Source organism: Adiantum capillus-veneris, chromosome 28 (assembly GCF_014529385.1).
Source record: "Adiantum capillus-veneris isolate H3 chromosome 28, ASM1452938v2, whole genome shotgun sequence".
NCBI lineage: Eukaryota > Viridiplantae > Streptophyta > Polypodiopsida > Polypodiales > Pteridaceae > Adiantum > Adiantum capillus-veneris.
Genome location: NC_140958.1, coordinates 2,331,661 through 2,350,274, shown reverse-complemented (window position 1 = coordinate 2,350,274; position 18,614 = coordinate 2,331,661). Strand labels below are relative to the sequence as shown.

The following is an 18,614-nucleotide window of genomic DNA, read 5'->3' as shown; positions in this document are numbered from 1 at the left end:
CCTGGGGTTGTCTTTCACAAAAGGTTCTGGGCATTTGACATTTTCTCACCGACACTATAGCGTTTTGCGGTCTTCTTTATGTGGGTCAGATAATAGGCTTATTGGACCCTGTGGCGTTAGTGTAATGCTTACATGTTCCATCGTACTCATGCAGACCCATTCCCACTCTTCAAGCTTTCTCTTAGGCAATCGTCACGGTTTGCTTTGGAAGTTGGTGATATCACCATAGAGATACATCGGCTTTCGTATGAATGTTTCTAGCTACTCTGTACAGCTGAGTAGTTCTGTGTTCTTCCCCTTGTATATTACCCTTTCGCTGGGTTTTCCTTGTTTCGAGGTTTCCCACTAGTAAATTAATCAAATCGATTTACAAAAAAAAGTGTGTGTGGAGCATGTGCGGTATTGACTATGCAAACCCACTGTCCACGGCTACCGGCCATCGGCCCTAGTACTAATGGCATCTACTGCTCATTGCACCCAAGGTTAGACTCTTAAATTTCTCCGTACTATCCACGATCACAAACAAAGACCTCATCAACGTGCAAGCTAGAATCCACCAAATATATGTGCACTATTGGCTTCTCCTCATGGGGGCCTTACAAACTGAGCAACATACATTATGGAGGACAAAACTGACAAGTGGACATTGCAAGTATGCTAACACCCCCCCTCAATGAGCACCCAAAGATGCTTAGTAGTGGTTGTGCACGAACTACGATCCATGAAGGTATTTAAGTAGCAAATCTTTTCCAAGAGCTTTGGACAGTAGTCTAGCTTCACAATCTCATCCTCAATAAGCTCTCGAGCATGATAATATTGAACCTGAATATGCTTTGTGCGTGCATGGAAGACAAGGTTCTTGGCAATCGCCATGCAACTCCCCTTCTCACATTGATGTGTTATTGTCGAATCAACAAGAACATCTAAGACCATGAGTACTCTCCTGAGCCAAGTTGCTTTACAAGCTGCAAAACAAGCAGCTTTATACTCTGCTTCTGTTGAAGAAAGGTCGGCATTGGCTGCTTCTTGCTAATCCAAGAAAACAATCCAGAACCAAGTAAGAAACAATATCCACAAACTCAGTTTTAGAATCACAATCTCCTACCCAATTTAGAACACGCATACCCACCTTCCAATGAGATTCCCTAAGCTCGTTGAAAAACCTGCTCAAATCATCAATTGCAAAACAAGTGTTTGGTCTAGTATTACACAAGAAAATCAAACTTCCCACAAGCTAGTGGTACTTCTTGATGTCAACTAAGGGAGAAGAATGCTCCATGGAGAGTTTCACATTCACCTCCATTGGAGTGCTTACAAGTTTACAATCCATCATTCCAAATGCTTTTAGGATTTCTGTTGCATACTTTTGCTGAGAGATGAAGATGACCTTTGTGGATTGCAAAACCTCAATTCCCAAACAATGATGTAAAAGTCCCAAGTCTGTCATTTCAAACGCGGAGCTCAAACTCTTTTGAGTTTCTTGAATGAGCTCTTCATGATCACCTGTGATAATTAAGTCATCTATATACTTTTGCTAAGAGATAAAGATGCCCTTTGTGGAATGCCAAACCTCGATCCTTAAACAATAATGTAAAAGTCCCAAGTCTGTCATTTCAAACGCGGAGCTCAAACTCGTTTGTTGAATGAGCTCTTCATGATCACCTTTGATAATTAAGTCATCTACATACAAGATAGCAATGATTTGATTTCTGTTCTCTCTTACTACAAACAAATTTGCTTCAGAAGCACTCCTTTTAAAGCCAAGCTTTTTTAAAAGGCCTATCAATACTGACATATCATGCTCTTGGCGATTGCTTTAGGCAATACAAAGGCTTTTTTAACCTGCAAACCTTCCCTTTTAAATGGGGCGACCTGGTGGCTGCTCTACATAAGCCTCCTCATTGAGAAGTCCATTAAAAGGCAAATACTACATCCGTTTGGAAAACAATCCAACAAAGATAGCATTAAAGCAAGTACAAAGAGAATAGTGGTCATTCGAGATATGGAAGCAAAGATTTTACTCACATCAAGCCCTTCAATTTGTCAAAAACCTTGCGCTACTAACCTTGCTTTGTACTTTTCCAATGGGCCATCAGCTTTGTGTTTGACTTTGTAAATCCATTTGGTGCCAATGGCCTTCTTCTTTGGTGACCAATCTACTATTTCCCATGTGTATACTCTATCTACATTGCTTCTTTCCACTTTGGTTCATCCATAGCCTCTTCGACGAAGGCTCACTCCTTTAGAGAGCCCACAATTTCAATCATTACAGCCATTTGATGATGTGTTCGGAAGATTGTTTTTGCTCCTCTATTCTCTTGACCTTCGCAAACTATCCTCTTCTTCACGAGGATTGTAAACATGAGGATTTTGATCATCAAAGAGCTGTTGAGTCCACTTCAGTAGTGCCTTCTCCTATGATGCTACAACAAGATGGTTAGTTTTGTTTGAGTTGTCATCATCGAATAACTCCTTAGTTTTTACCTGATTTTGATCCGATACAAGTTGGGTTATTTTTTTGTTTCATGAGAAAGTGGACGAGAACTTGTTTTTGTAAGGTGCAGCGGAAGTGAATGTTGATCTTGCTCAAGATTAGTGCTCCGAACTGTACTCAAGGGTTCCTTTTACTTACGGAAGGAAGAGCCTTCTGTTCCTTTAGAGAGAGAATGCAATGATCACAAACAAAGTGAATGTTACTGTAAATGAAGGTGCTAAGACTGAGAGAGAGAGAGAGAGAGAAGAATACGACACCAGACGGTTCTCAAACCCTCCTCCAAGGGCCCCTGTCACAAACTGCTGACATGTCAAAGCCCTGAAGAATGGAGCCAACTTGCAGATGCTGGCCGACGGGCCTAAACCCTAAGAAGAACAACTAACAGAAGAAGAAGTCCTACAAACTTATGGGGACCCGGTCCGATGGGGCCCTAGTGACATAAAGGAAGTAAAATAAAGAAGGACCCATCCCATGTAGAGTAACTGAAAAAATACGATTCGTCCTAAATGACTGTGCATATAATGCAGATGAACAAAGTGGCGGAGTGCCAAAGCATTCACCAAACACACGCAAAAAGTGAGATCGCATCTTGACTTTTCGACGTAAACCTATCAACTGTGGTAAATCACAACGGAAATGCCAATGCTTGATGGACAATCTTGCTCGTGCTCTTTCTAAGACTGTGTCATGCCAAGGAAGAAACATGTAAAAGCGATTGACAAAATGGACAATCGAGAAACAATGTAAATTCCTTGAATGCAAACTTTGTTTCTTTTCGAGAGAGATCAGTGTTCATCCGTGCTCATCCGTAAGTGAATCATGTGCATCGTACAATACGGCATGCTTGTGAAAAGGGACGGTGACGAAAATACAAGAAACCGTCACGAATGAAACACTCGAACAATGCGTGTTGACTAATCATGCAAACATACAATACTTCCTAAGTGGATTCCTTGGACCACGACTCGGAAACCAAGATCGGTTCTTCGTGATTGATCGTATCTGCAATCAAGTTAGCTTCACTAGAAACATCATCATTCAAACCATCATCCTTGTGAACAATCACATCTCTATCATGCAAAATATGTGTGTCGTGCTTTGGAGAAGAAAGGACGGAGAGAGTCTCCTCCTGTTTCTTTACAAGCTTCGCCTGCACATTAGAAATGAGAGGTAAAGAATGAATAACTTCCTCACCACAGGAGAGTCACTTTTGGCATTTAGAGTTAGCGTATTGTCTGCCCAATCAATGAGAGGGTTATGCTCACGAAACCATCTAATGCCCAAAATCATATCACATCCTGAGAGAGGAGACACTACAAATTTTCGACAAAAGGATGCTTGCTGAACAGTGAATAACACACCAAGGCACTCTCGTGTAATGAGAGAGTCCATGCCGGGAGCGAAGCCCGACACCTCGAGAAGAGATGTCTTGCTAACCTCCAAGCGGGCTCTTCCTACAAGAGAGGCACCAATCACATCATGCATACTGCCTGAATCAAACAAGATCACCATGCGTATACCATTCACATGACCATAACACTTCATGAGAGACTTATCAACTAGATAATCATGAGAAACTTGGGACACACTAGTGTTCTCATTTATGGCATTAACAGAGGATGTGGGTTCTGTGGGTTCTTTAGGTTCGTTGGATTCATTCTTAGGACATGTCTTCTTTATATGACCCTTGACGTGACATTGATAACATCTACGTTCCTTAGAATAAATGACTTGTTCTTCTGCCGTTATGTACCCTCCTATAATTCCTTGTGCAGCTTTTTCATATGGGGTTAGCTTAGGTTTAGCAGGTGCTTTAGCTTTACCCTTAGAGTCATTTTGAGAGTTCTTTTCATAAGGATTAAAGGAAGATTGGCTAGAAGAGTTACCATTCTTACCGTTCTTACCGTTCTGTGGGTTCTGAGGAGTCTGAAAGGTATTGTGAGAAGACTTGTTCTCCTTAGGCTTTCCTTTGTTGTGCTTCATCTCTTAGAAGAGAGCAATTGCTACCGCCTTGTTGAGATCTACTCAATCGAGCACTTCGACATCAAACTTGATATACTCATCCAATCCGGAGTTTGTATCTACTGAATTCTGACTCTATGTCGGTGACGACGACGATGACGACGACGCGCTGAAAATGCAGATGCTGAAATCTGTGAATAGTGGGCTGAATCTGCAAACGCTTGCTCATCTGACCGTGTGGCGAGGATCTGCTGCGGGAAGGTGAGATCTGCGAGGTTTGGGGCTGCTCTGCGGTGTCTTTATGCTAAAAACTGAAAACGCTGAAGCTAATAATGGATTTGTCGCTGGGAATCTGCAAAACGCTAGGCTAACTTGCTGATCCAAAAACGCTAGGCTGATCTAATGTCTTGCAGCAAAAACGCTAGGGAATCTGCTGTGATCGGTTATCGCCGGGCTGATCTGCAACTGCAAAACACTAGGGCTGGTCTGCAAATGCTGAAAATGCTAGCTTCTTTGGTGGCTGAAAACGCTAGGTTGCCTGCAGGGGAGTCTTGCTGAGAAGGTGCTCTGTTGGACACTTGGTCCCTACTGCCTCTTCTATCAGAAACTGCTAGCGCTAGTTTTCTTATATAGTAGCTTGGCCGATTTGCCCTACCCAATTCCCAACAAAGTCACTTATTAATAATAAGTGAAAAATGGCTAAAATAGGGAAAATAGGTCTGTGTGCTATAAAAATGCTCCTGATGGGTTCTGATGGTAATCTGATGATCATGCTCTGTGAAACCAAAGGATATGCATCTACTCTAAGTGCCTGGACATGCACGATCTGCAAACAGACTCACAAAAGTGCTAGAACACTTCCTAAGCTAGGCTAATTGAACCCTTGTCATCAAGTAGCTTGTCCACGTACACATATGGTTAGATGTGCACGTGACATTCTTTCACTCTAACCGCAGAGCAGGAGGAGTGAATCTATCTCGGATAGATCGCTTCTACACCAATGACCACATCTGTGACATGGAGGGATCTGTTTGTATCCTGGCAGGGACTACCTTTTCGACCATGCGCCAATGATTCTCATGTGACAGATAGACAAAGGAGAGGGGGTGCAATGCTACGCATCCCTGAGAGGATTTTGTTGGATCTAGAGCTTAGAGAGCGAATGGAGGTACTTTGGACAGAGAGCTTGGACACGCAGAACACCCCTCCTGGTAGCATCGCCTCTAGACTGGTTGAGCTTAGTCGCTTCTTCCTCCAGAGTCTACAGCTCACTTGGCTGCAGCCAGGGAGGAGAAGTGTCTATGATACGGCATTATTTCCTTGCAGAGGATACAGGACTATCATCTAGGCAGTCCTTGGTTGGAGGAGTATATGCAGCAGGCTAGACAAGAGCTGGCTAGCATTGAGGAGCGGCGCCATGAGTTTGCCTTCCATCGGCAAGCATCTTAGTGGACCCAAGTGGGTGACAGAGTTACTGGGGAGTTTTTTGAGACGGTGGGGTCCCGCCATGCGCACACCAGTGTCACCCAGTTGAGGAGACCCAACGGGTCAGTTGCTTCAAAGCCTGAGGATTTGCGTGCAGTTGCTACTAACTTTTACCGTGATCTGTTGTCAACTGAGCCTCAATCAAAGCGTCATGATGCATGCAGAGAGCAGGTTTGGGCACATATGCCTTGCCTTGTTACTAAGGAGATGCGACAAAGACTTGAGCTTCCCCTCCATCTAGAGGAGCTCCATGAGGCCCTCAGAGCACTCCCTCGAGGTAATTGTCCAGGAAGGATGGTTTGACTCCTAGCTTTTTCTTGGACTACTCAGACTTGCTTGGTTTAGATCTTTGCAGCGCATTCCAGTACGTCTTGCACACTGGCGAGATGCCTGACAGCATGAGATTCAACAGTGGCGACCCATCACCATTCTCAACTCAACCTACAAAATTCTAGCAAAGGCTCTGAGCTTGAGGATTCAACCACTACTAGAGAGCATTATACATGGGACTCACACAGGTTTTGTCAAGGAGCGTAGTATCCTTCATAACATCTTCACTTTTTGGGAGGCATCTGCCCTCGCGTGTCTCCGAGGAGGATCTGGTGATACTCCTCAATTTTGAGAAGGCCTACGACAGAGTTGACTGGGACTTCCTGGAGGGCACTCTACGTAGGATGGATTTCTCAAATGCTTGGATCACAGATGTGTCAGCTCTCTACAGGCATGCGCACACTCAAGTGCTCTTGGCAGGGGGGAGAGGGGAACGCTTCATGCTCACGCATTCGCTCAGACACGGTTGCCCTCTAGCCCCCTTCCTCTTTCTGTTCTATGTTGAGGCTATGAGCAGATTTTTGACTTCTCAGACGGTTGGCTTGCATGGTCTCGAGCTCCCTAGTACGGCAATGAGTTACTTGACGCTAAGTTTGACGACGACTCAGCCTTGTACTTGGAGGGCCAGGAGGCCAATCTGCACACGTGTGAGCAAGCTCTTGAGGTGTTTTATTGTGCATCAGGAGCATCGACCAACTAGAGGAAGACAAGTAGCTTACTAGGTTGGCAGTTTTCCTACGCTTGATTGGTCACCAAGTGAGGGTTTCACATGGATTCCCCCAGGGACTGCAGTTCATTATTTGGGTTGTCAGGTTGGCCTAGACTTGTCCCCTAAGTGCTCAGCAAACTGCTCTCCTCCTCTTGTCCATTAGGAGGAAGTTGCTACATTGGAGCTCGGTACGGCTCTCTTTGGCAGGTAGAGTTGTAGTGGCCAACCAGGTCCTATTGGCTACTATGTGGTTCTTCACGTCTTGTTGGATCTTCTTGAGCTCCTGTATCAGCCAGCTAGAGAGGCTGATCGGGAACTTTCTTTAGTCAAGGCACAACACCCAGTTAGCCTAGGCCAAAGTAGCCTGTCCGGTCATCACCTTACGATGTTCTCAAGGGGGGCTGGGGATCCGACAGCACAGTACAGCAGAGCCCTTCTTGGGAAGTTTGTTGTCAGAGGACTGCTTCCAGGGGCAGAGCCCTGGAAGGAGTTGTTGCTTCACAGGCTTCGAGCTCGATTCCCTCATGCACGAGGCCCTTGGAGCCCTTCCATCAGGTGGATCTTTACAGAGATGCGTAGACTTGGTCTGAGCCGGAGATTGGAGGATCGGTTTGCTGCAAGCCCGCTTTGGTCTTAGGAGCAACTGAGGAGTGGCCTTGAGCAATACCGACCCACTTGCACGGAGGAGCGCTTGAGATAGCCCTTGTTTGGAACCCCATGGTTAGCACTCTGAGAGGCCACCTGGTTGGTAGTAGGCGTCATGTTTCTTGGGATCCCATGGCAGAGGGCCCAACCCACACTCGCGACGACTGGCTTCAGTTTTCAGGTTTGCTCGAGGAGGCACAAAGCATCCAGCTATGAGGCATGAGGGGTGCACAGCATGTGACAGGACATTACAGAGGCTTTACCAACTGATTGGCTCACCCCTCTAGAGACAGCAGCTCCTAAATGGATGGGGGCCTTCACGCCACTGGAGGTGAAACGAACAAGGAGAGAGGATCTCCCGGCTACACAAACCGCCTACAGATACGCGTCGGACGAACCACCTGACCATAGCCACCATCCGGCAGCTCCCCCGTGCTGGGGCCAGCGTCCAAGGACGTAGGCGTGCACCTATAAGACCGAGCGTCCCATACCACCCGGTCTCACCTCCTCGAGGTGACCTAGCACACTCCTAGCCTCGCAGGCTCACCACTGGCACTCTGCCAGTGGGGTCGATAGCTGCAAATGAGGCCTTGGCCTCCCTTTTATAATAATGGCCGGCCACACTGGCCGTGTTCACACTACGTCCGTTCGGACACTAGACGCCCATCCCGACGGCATCTGGGCTAGATCTCCTCTCCTGTGAGCGGGACATAACATACTTCCCCTCTTAAGAACCATTGATGTCCTCATCAATGAAGTGGGGATATTGAGCCTTCAAAGCTCTAACGGCTTCCCAAGTAGCAAACCTTTCAGATTGACCCTTTCATTTAATAAAGTACTCGTCATAAGCCTTTTGACGCGACTGACGGGTACGATGATCTAAAACTACCTCTGGTTCTCGAGGAATATACTCAGTTTGCATATCTTGCCATACATTTTCCTCGATAAGCACAACAATGTCGGCTTCGCCCAATTTCACTTTAAGGCGGCTGACATGAAACACTGGATGTACACTAACATCCAAAGGAAGAGCCAATTTATAGGCAACTTGGCCAATTTTCTTTGTGATCAAGAACGGACCACAATATCTAGCTGAAAGCTTATAATGCTTTCTTGTTCACATAGTCTTGGAATCCTTGGGTATCTTTAGATAGACCCATTGTCCCACATCTAGAGTCCTTGGGGATCTCTTTTGATTAGCATAAGTAGTAACTCGGTCACAAGCCGTTCCTATACTGTCCTTAGCCAATTCGAGCATTTCTTGCATGTCATACAAGAAATCACGAGCTTAGCGTTCCTTTTCTTTCTCTAAGCCAATAGCAATTGGGAATTTAGGCTCAAATCCATACATCAGCATGAACAAGCTAAATCCTGTAGCAGAATGCTTGCTACTATCATAGGCAAACTCTAATTGTGGAAGATACCTTTCCCAATCAGATTGCCTGTGAGAGACATAGGCTCTCAACATGTCCTCTAACGTCTAACTCATCCTCTCAGTTTGTCCATCGGACTCAGGATGGTCAAAAGACGACATACTCAACTTAGTCTGAAGATGAGCAAACACATCTCGCCAAAATCGGCCAGTGAACTTAGTATCTCGATCACTGACGATATCCTCTGGCAGACCATACAGCTTATAAAGCTGATCGACAAATTAAACTGTCAACTCATGGGCTTTTACTGTCGACTTCGTTGGTATAAACTTCGCCATTTTTGTGAGTCTATCGACCACAATCCAAATAGTGTCATTGTCCCGACTAGTATTTGGCAAACCAACGATAAAGTCCATGGAAATACTCTGCCACTTGGGATCTGGGATTTCCAATGGATGTAGCAGGCCAGCTTTCCTAAGGCGCTCTGCCTTATTGACCTGACACTGAGCGCATCTCTTCACATAGCTCTCTATGTAAGAGCGCATCCTTGGCCAATAGAAATATCGCTTGACCAAAGCCAAAGTTCTCTGGATGCCTGGGTGCCCAGCGCTAGGAACATCGTGGCATTCGCACAAAATTCTTTGTCGAATCTCATAGATTTCCGACACGCAGACTTTACGTCGTTGTCTCGTCTCTCCAGCACGACTCACTACCACCCAAGCCTGTATGCAAGTCATGTCCCGCTTTGACCTCATTCCATATCTTGCCAAAATGGCCATCGGGACGACATAGCCCTTGGAGAGAGAGATAGAAATCCGTCGAGATTTCAGCCATAGACAAGGCACTGACCTCAGGAATCTTGCTGAGCGCATCGGCAACTTGATTGCTGGATCCTTTTCAATAACGGATCTCAAAGTCAAACTCTTGCATAAGCTCAACCCATCTAGCCTTCCGGCCTCTGAGATAATCCTGATCACAGATATAGCGCAAGGAGTGATGATCTGTCCATGCAACACACGTAGAGCCATACAAGTAGTGCCGCCATTTCCTCAGGGCGTGGACTACAGCATAAAGCTCCTTCTCGTACGTTGGATAACGCATTTCAGCGTCGGAAAGCTTCTTACTTTCAAACACAACAAGAGGTCCATCCTGGTATAACGCTGCACCAATAGCATAATCACTAGCATCCGTTTCAACCACAAATGGTTTGCTAGGATCCACAATGTGCAATATTGGCGCAGTAGTCACCAAGTGCTTTAGTGTCCGAAAGCTCTCGTCGAGACGCTCATTCCAGACAAGGGGATTATCTTGATCCGTATCTGATGATAGCCTGATCACAGGTCTATCTTCGTAACATACAACGCTCCATAGAGCCGATCTATCAAATTGTCCATACGTGGGAGCGGATACTTGTTCTTAACAGTGAGTTTATTCAACCCTTTGTAATCCACGCAGAAGCGCATAGTGTTATCCTTCTTTCGAGAAAGTAACAGTGGTGCTCCCACGGGGACTTACTTGGTCGAACGAAACCCCTGTCGAGATAATCTTTCAGCTGCCACTGAATCTCGTCCTCTTCGGTTTTACTAAACCGATAGGGTTGCTTTGAGAAGGGCTGACTACCAGCCACCAACTCAATGCCATGATCAACTCCTCTAGAAGGCGGCAAGCCAGGAGATAGAGCATCAAGAAAAACATCCTTGAAATCAGTCATGATTTTTCGGATAAGATTGGATTCGTCGGAATCCCCAAGTTGAACACAAGAACATGAAACATTTTTACGAAATTCAGTGACAGAAGTACCAAGCACTAATGAATCAAACCAAGCAGATGGTACACATTGATAAAAGTCAACATCAAAAGACTTTATTTCTTTATACATTTCCAAAGCAGTAACAACTGGTATTGCAAAACCATCATTTACAGACTTCTGATTACAAAGCGACACAGATACATGAGGCATGTTCTGCTTAACAAAAACAAGAGAGTGATGTACATAGTCTATATACAATGAGTCTTATTTATCATAAAACCATGGAATTCCTAAAATAACATCTGCTCTGTCCACGCACATGATGTAGGATCTACGTTCTCTTTGTAATCAACCAGCTCGAGCGACAAATCTGGAACCATCCGATTCCATACATCCGCATCCTCGCCACGAGCCATCTTCACGTGAGACTCATGGTCACTGTCCCGCGTCCGCAGGCTCAGTTTCTACACCAATTTTGCATCCACAAAATTGTGTGAGCTTCCATTATCAAGGAGTACGGTCACGTCATGACCATTGATCTTCCCGAGGAAACGGAGAAGATCGTGCTTATCAAACACTTTGGTGCTACAAGTACAATTAGTGCATGAACTGTGCGCTAAATGATGGATTTCAACTTGAACAATATCAGAGTTATTTGAGATCTCGTGAATCTGAACCGAAGGACGACCTTGCGGTTTCTGTGTCTTCTTCTTCTTGGGGCAATCCTTGATTTGGTGACCCGTCTGGCCACATCCGAAGCAAGCCCCCTTCCTCACTGCATCAACAACTGAAGCATTTTTGGCTTTCTTCTTCTCCTGAGAAGATCTCGGCAATGATTTGGACTTATGCTGGAATCGGGGTCGCTTCCTCGAAGCACCCTCACCGGATTGATGGTCTGCAGTTCTTTTCTTCTCATAGTTTGCTCCATTTATCAAATGGAACGTCTTGGCCTTTGCCACTGCATCCTCGACATCAGTCGGAGCTTTGTCCTTGATTAAGGCCCAACGATAATCCTCATGTAATCCCAACAAGTACATGTGCACCGCGTGCATAGAATGCACCTTGCAAAAGGTGAGCGCTTCTTTGAAAGCTCTCGTATATTTATCAAAAGACAGAGTTTTCATCAATTTGGCATAGGCTTTCAAAGGCGAGGAGCTCTTCGTGTCGGCGTGAGCATCCAAAGGCGAGCAGGTGATGGCGGAAGCGCGGGAGCGCGAGCAGGGTGGGGAGAGCAGCCTCGAGAGAGGAGCAGGAGAGCAAAAATGAAGTTCTCTATAAGTGTCTGCAACTCTGTAAGTGAGTTTTTTATAATATGCAGGTTTTAGACTACACTTACAAATCCCAAAGTGTCCAGGCCCCTTTTTTTTTTTTTTAAGTGTCCTTGGCCACTTAAATAAAAGACCATCTGGCTAAACAAACAAGGCAGCGTGTTGTTAAAAAAAATAACGCAAGGCCTAAAGGCTGCCCAGCGTTAAAAAAAATCTGCAGCAAAGCGTGCGTAGAGAGAGAGAAGCACAACGCGTGGCAAATTTTCCCTTGCTTACATGCGTGTGCAGGCTTGTGCCGAGCACGCAATTTCTTGCCCACGCTGGAGCCAGCTCAATCCTCCACGCTGGAAGAAAGCTACAGCTCTTCCCACGCTTGCAGCGTTTTGCAGAACCCTTGCTACAAGAGAGGGAGGTACTTCTCTCTCTCTCTCTCTCTCTCTCTCTCTCTCTCTCTCTCTCTCTCTCTCTCTCTCTCTCTCTCTCTCTGCTTCGCACAGAGGAAGAGTGTAGAGAAAGATTAAAAAAATAGGTATTGCATGCTGAAATTTCCTGCAAATTAGCCTAATTCCCGGATTTTCGTCGAAAATCAGTAAGACTAATGAAGAAACCTCTGATCTTGTCAAAAATCAGAAAAATTCAGCAGTCATACCTATTAAATCTCTGAATTTTATCAAGAATCAACAGAAACAACATGAATTTTTCGCCTGTACACATGCTCGTGAGAAGAAAAAGAAATTAATCACTGAAAATTACACGAAATTGAGGTTTTCCGACCCGAACCGATCCGTAGGTTTGCACACGGTCCTGCTTGCAACCAAGCTGGCTCTGATACCATGAAACGAACGAGGAGAGAGGATCTCCCGGCTACACAGACCACCTACAGGTACGTGTCGGACGAACCACCCGACCATAGCCACCATCCGGCAGCTCCCCCGTGCTAGGGCCAGCGTCCGAGGACATAGGCGTGCACCTGTAAGACCGAGCGTCCCATACCACCCGGCCTCACCTCCTCGAGGTGACCTCGTGCACTCCCAGCGTTGCAGGCTCACCACTGGCACTCTGCCATTGGGGGTCGATAACTGCAAATGAGGCCTTGGCCTCCCTTTTATAATAATGGCCAGCCACACTTGCCGTGTTCACACTATGTCCGCTCGAACACTCGACGCTCATCCCGACGGCATCTGGGCTAGATCTCCTCTCCTCTGAGCAGGACATAACAGGAGGTCTTCATCGCAATTCGTGCTTGCTCAGAGTCCGTACCCCCCATGTTCTATGAGATCCACGGAGAGGGTCTCCTACACAGAGTCTCAGTAGAGGCTCCACAAGTTGCAGAATGTTGTTTTCAGAGGATACGAGTAGTGGGCATCTGTGGAAAGACTTGTGTTATAGATCCTGACCCAACAGATCTTGAGACAGGCCACTTGGCGGCTTTGGGCTTGGGAGAGCTACCCTCTGGCACAAGTGCAGTGGAACCCTGGAGAGACCCCTTCTCTTCAGCCGATCACCTTGGGATTCCCTTCTTTCAGTAAACTCTTCGACTGGGGCGCCACATACTGGCAGCACAAAGAGAGGCTCGTCCTGCTGCAACACTTCATTGGCAGGAGGAGGGTCTCACAGCTGAGTCCTTGTCAGGTTTTTGGGAGGGTTGTGGGACTCCAGACAGCCGAGGAGAGTCACTTTGTTCCAGTGGCTTGTTGCACACAGAGCTACAGTAGTCGGGAGTTGGTTAGTTCGTAGTGACTTTTCAACGGCATGTGCAGCTTGTGACCATCCTCTGGAGAGTCAATGTCACTGTCTGTGGGACTACCCCATGGCACAGCAAGTTTGGCTTCGGGTTCTTAGGTTGATGCCAGCTCTTTCCAGAGTGCGGCAGTACACTTGGGGTTTTGCAGCCTGGTCCACCCTTACGGGCCCTGCACTCCATTTTGAGTTAGCCTCCACCAGCAGGATGATAATGATCCAGGGGATCGGCCTACACTTCAGCCTGCCACAGAGCTTACCTCCCAAGAGTGGTGCAGTGAGAGAGAGGTGTGTTGGGAGCTCGTCTGTGGCCTGACACTCTGGTCCATTTGGCGGGCCTGTTGCTTCTGCATCTTCAAGGCTCGCCCTGTCCCACCAAGAAAGACTGTTCGTGACTTTTGGTTGGACCTGATTCACACTATCAAGGTCAGTTCGAGAGACTTCAAGGAAACTCCGACCGCATGCGGAACCGCAGACTCCAGAGAGGCTTTCCTGCGACTATGGCGCCGACGGCCTTTCTTCACCTTGGTCCAGGGTGCGCCCAGATGGCACTACCGTCCACCTGTGTGGCTCTTTCCTCCTCCCATTTTTTGATTTAGCCCTCATTGTACATATTTTGTTTAATCACTGGGAGAGTCTCCCCTTGTTTTTAATGTAGCCCTCTCTAGTGGAGGTGGTTTGTAGCCCTATGGGTAGTTTTATTAACTAATCGAAGGATCTTTTCCTCGAAAAAAAAAAACTAGTAGTCTAAACCATCCTCCCTTAGACAGCTTCCCTCAAGTAGTGCTATGGGCCTCTTAAAGCTCGTCTTGTTCGAGAGGGCGCTCGAGCCTCTGGCGCACCTCCTTAGTGACTAAGCAAGGCATCTGTACCCATATCTGCTCTCTCCATGCATCTGGATGCTCTGACTGTGGCTCAACTAAAATCAACTCACAATAAAAGTCAGTAGCAATTGCACGCATGTCACGTGCCCATCTAACCCTACGTGTACGTGGACAAGCTACTTCATGACATGGGTTCAATTCAGTCAACCTAGACTATGAAGTATTTTAGCACTTTTGTGAGTGTTCGCAGACTGTGCATGTCCAGACACTTAAAGTAGATGTGTCACGATTGTGACTATGTTAACAGCAATACATCTACTCCTAGTTGTAGATACGCGAAGTGCCATGCCAAGGAGGACCCCTACGCTTGGATGGTCACACCCCTTCGCCCAAAGGACGTGTCTCTTCGCCAAAAGTCACACTCCTTCGACGACTGGTCACACCCCTTCGCTCTACGGGTGCGACTCTTCGCCCAATGGTTGCAGCTCTTCGCCGAAAGGATGTGTCTTTACGTCTAAAGTCGTGTCTCTTCACCAAGAGACGTATCTTTTCATTTATGTCTCTTCGTCTCCTATATAAGGAGCCCTTGTATCACACATTCAATGAATTAAACACAGAGTCTTCTAAGTCTTGTCTCGAGTACAGTTCAAGTTTCTTAAGTTTTAATCATGAGTTTAAGTACTTAGTAAAGGATTAGTACCTAGAATCCTCACAGTGGTATCAGAGCAAAAAAAAATTCTGGGACCCTACGGTTGTGAGCCTCTCACCCTTGACGCTACACTCTACCCCCCCTTCTCGACGTTGTATGGCAGCAAAAGAACGGTGGAGTACACACACATTTGAGTATGAGGTAACTTGAGTGTTTTGTCCAATTCATGCCTATTATATGTCACAGATAACAGACGTGTGTGTGCGACGTACCCGGAGATTTGCGTATCCTTATGCAAATTGGCCGCTCGTACCCTTTGGCATGAAATGTCTCCGCCATCGGGTACACCCTTTGGGCACCTAGTGCTACACCTCTTCCCAAGAGACACTATCTCTCCCAAGCGGCAGCACCCTTTTCTCCATGCGCTGGCCTGAAACGCCGCCAGGCTGAAATCTCTTTGCACGCTGGCTGTCCTTTTAACGCTTCGCTGGTGTATTTCTCTTCAAACCAGCAGCGCTTTATTTTTTAACTCCCTGAGGGTGCCCAATGTGGCCGGCCAGCCCAATAATAAAAAAAAAGGGCCATATGAAAGCACTCCTTAAATAAACCAGTAAGCGATAATAAAATCACCCAACAAGCAATACGTAAAGATGCCTTTTCTCCAGCGTTGGAAAATTCGGCTCGTCCTCTCACATACACAGCCAGCGCTGGCAGCCATGTCCTCTTGCTACTCAGTTCCCTCGCGTGGTGCATTCCCATGCTATGGTTGACGCGAACCGATGGGCAACTTTCCCCTACGTCTTGTACATAGCAAGGTTCCTGACACAGAATTGTTGACACAGAATTGTTGGCGTACCCTCTCTCAGCACTCGAAGTCATTACCGGCATACCCCCTCTCGACACCCGAAGTCATTATCATTCCCGATACCCTAGAACCGGAACCCGTTCGAGATAGCGTTCCTGTTATCGGAGTACCCGTCCCAGCACTTGCACATGTTCAAGAATTCCCTTTGAGGCGTAACCATGCGGACTTCTCAGGATGGAGGTGGTCAATCTGACGATGCCCTTACTCTTATCAAGGAGCAGAAGGACACACTTTCCATAAGCTTTGCATCACTTCACACTCGCTTGGATGAGATGCACACGGAAAACATTTCTCGAAGTCGACCTGTTGTTTCTCGAACTACAAATGCAGCATCTTCAAAACCTTCCGAAGCTTCAGTGGACGAACCAAACGAACCAGATCCAACTGAAGAGGTAGACAATCGCGAACTTCAATTACTTTATAAAATTTTTAATGTTGCACAGAAGAAGAAGCTTGATGTTAAACTACCGGAACCGTACAATGGCCGCCGCGACAAGTACGTGCTGGACCAATGGTTGTTCAAAATGGAGATTTACTTATCGAACACAGACTTGGTCGAGAGTAAAAAAGTTGCACTTGCTAGTTCTCTACTCAAGGACATAGCATTTCTTTGGTGGCGACGACAGGTTGCTGATGGTAAACACACACCTTCTTGGGATAAATTCCGGCGTGCTATTCGCAAGGCATTCGAACCTGCCAATGCAGATTTTCATGCCCGGTCCTCTCTTCGCCGCCTGAGCCAGACAGGTTCCTTGGCTGCGTACATCACAGAGTTCCAAAGACTAACTCTGGAGATAGAGACCCTTAGTCCCTCTGATAAACTTCACAGCTTTATCGACGGATTCGAACCCAACCTGAAGGACGATGTGCACAAATATAACCCTACCACTTTGGATGCTGCAATTGCCTATGTGGAGCGTCTTGGCGATAATCGGCGCCCTACACGGAATTTTCTCCCTGGTGACAGATCTTCAAATAGCGCTCGCTTTTCACGACGCAATCGTAGAGACAACTAAAGCCAAAGTCAGCAACATCAGTTTCAGTTCAGACAACAAGCAACGCAACCTTATTCAACTTCAAGGTCCTATTCTCAAGATCGACAATCTGAAAGCAGATCTTCTTCACATGTTCCTCCACTTGATCGTGGTAAAGGACGTGATTTTTCTCACGATCGGCATTCCAATACTCAACAAGGCTCTTCCTCAAATGAATCTTCGACTTCAAAGAAGGAAGGATTATGTACAATTTGTAGTGGTGACCATAGATGGTATCAATGTCCAAAGAGACCAAATCCGTCTAATTCGAAAAGAAATTCCAACGCGGAAACATCATCGAACTCTGAACAACCAGATTTTGCTAAGCAATCAGGATAAAGGAAAATCTGTGGTCAATACGATTCGTGTCTCAGAGGATACGAGTATTCTTATGAAGCATACTCAGTGCAATTCTTCAGTTTTGGAGCCTCTCTCAAAGCAAGTTTTGAGCCTTCTTGGACTACTGAATGGTCGCTCCATCAATATTTTAGTGGACAGCGGATGCTCGAAAAATTTCGTCAGCACTCAGATAGTTCAACAGCTTGGCTTACCAACTTAGAAGACATCTCACTTATATGATGTGGAATTAACAGATGGATCGATTTTAACTTGTGATCAGACAGTTCGACAGTTGCAATTTAAGATTCAAACTTATGCAGATTAATTGGATTTCGAAGTCATGCCTTTATCTTATTACGACATGATTCTTGGTCAGCATTGGTTATTTCAATATGATCCAGCAATTAGCTTTCGAGGACATACTATCAATTTGTTCAAAGATGGAGGCGAATTGACTTTACACGGGCTTTCTCATGCGGAAAGAGTGATTCAAGCCTCACGTGTACTAGTCAAGCGACATGATACAATGGATTATGAAGAGAATATGATTTCCAATGCAGATGCAGATATTGTTATTGATGAATTTCTGAATTCGGTAACTTCTCCTAAATGAATTGATGAGGACAAAGATAAAGATATAGTTGCAGATTCCGAGTCTGAAGACGACTATGCTTTCTTTGATTCTTTATTGGATGATGATATGCCAATTACAAGTCATGAAGTTACAGTTCCAGAAGATGATTCTGAAGAATTTTGGGATTCATTATTGGAAGATTATTACAATCTCAAGCCAAAATCCTCTCCAGTGATTACTAAAGTTGAAGTTACCCCATCTGAAGAGTACCTTGAGAAGATTTCCTCTTCCCCAAATATTTCGCAGTTACTAGAAAATTTTGAACCAGAAATCTTACATCACACGAAGGATTTTGAAGATCAACCTCTTGTTGCAGTCAACTTGATTAAACCAGATTCCTCTAAAAGTCTTTGAATAATGCAATGACATGGAATTTAGCAGTCAAAGCAAAAAGGTTTCGCAACAAGCAAAGGTTAAAGAAAAAGACTTCAGATAACTCAAAGATTGAAGATTTTCGAAGATTAAATGCTTTTCCAGAGTTCTATCAACATCAGAAGTCATTTCTTTGACACG

General features: G+C 45.8%; 1 protein-coding gene across 1 annotated transcript in view; it reads right to left on the bottom strand.

Annotated features, from left to right (window-relative positions):
- Window positions 1-15,731, bottom strand: part of LOC147419982 (uncharacterized) — a gene marked incomplete at its 5' end in the record, with an annotated part of 62,876 nt that extends 47,145 nt beyond the window's left edge. Inside the window, one exon of the mRNA XM_086503888.1 lies at window positions 15,502-15,731. Within this exon, the coding sequence (XP_086360014.1) occupies window positions 15,502-15,731 (230 nt within the window). The remainder of the gene's footprint in view (window positions 1-15,501) is intronic.
- Between the last annotated feature and the right edge of the window lie 2,883 nt (window positions 15,732-18,614).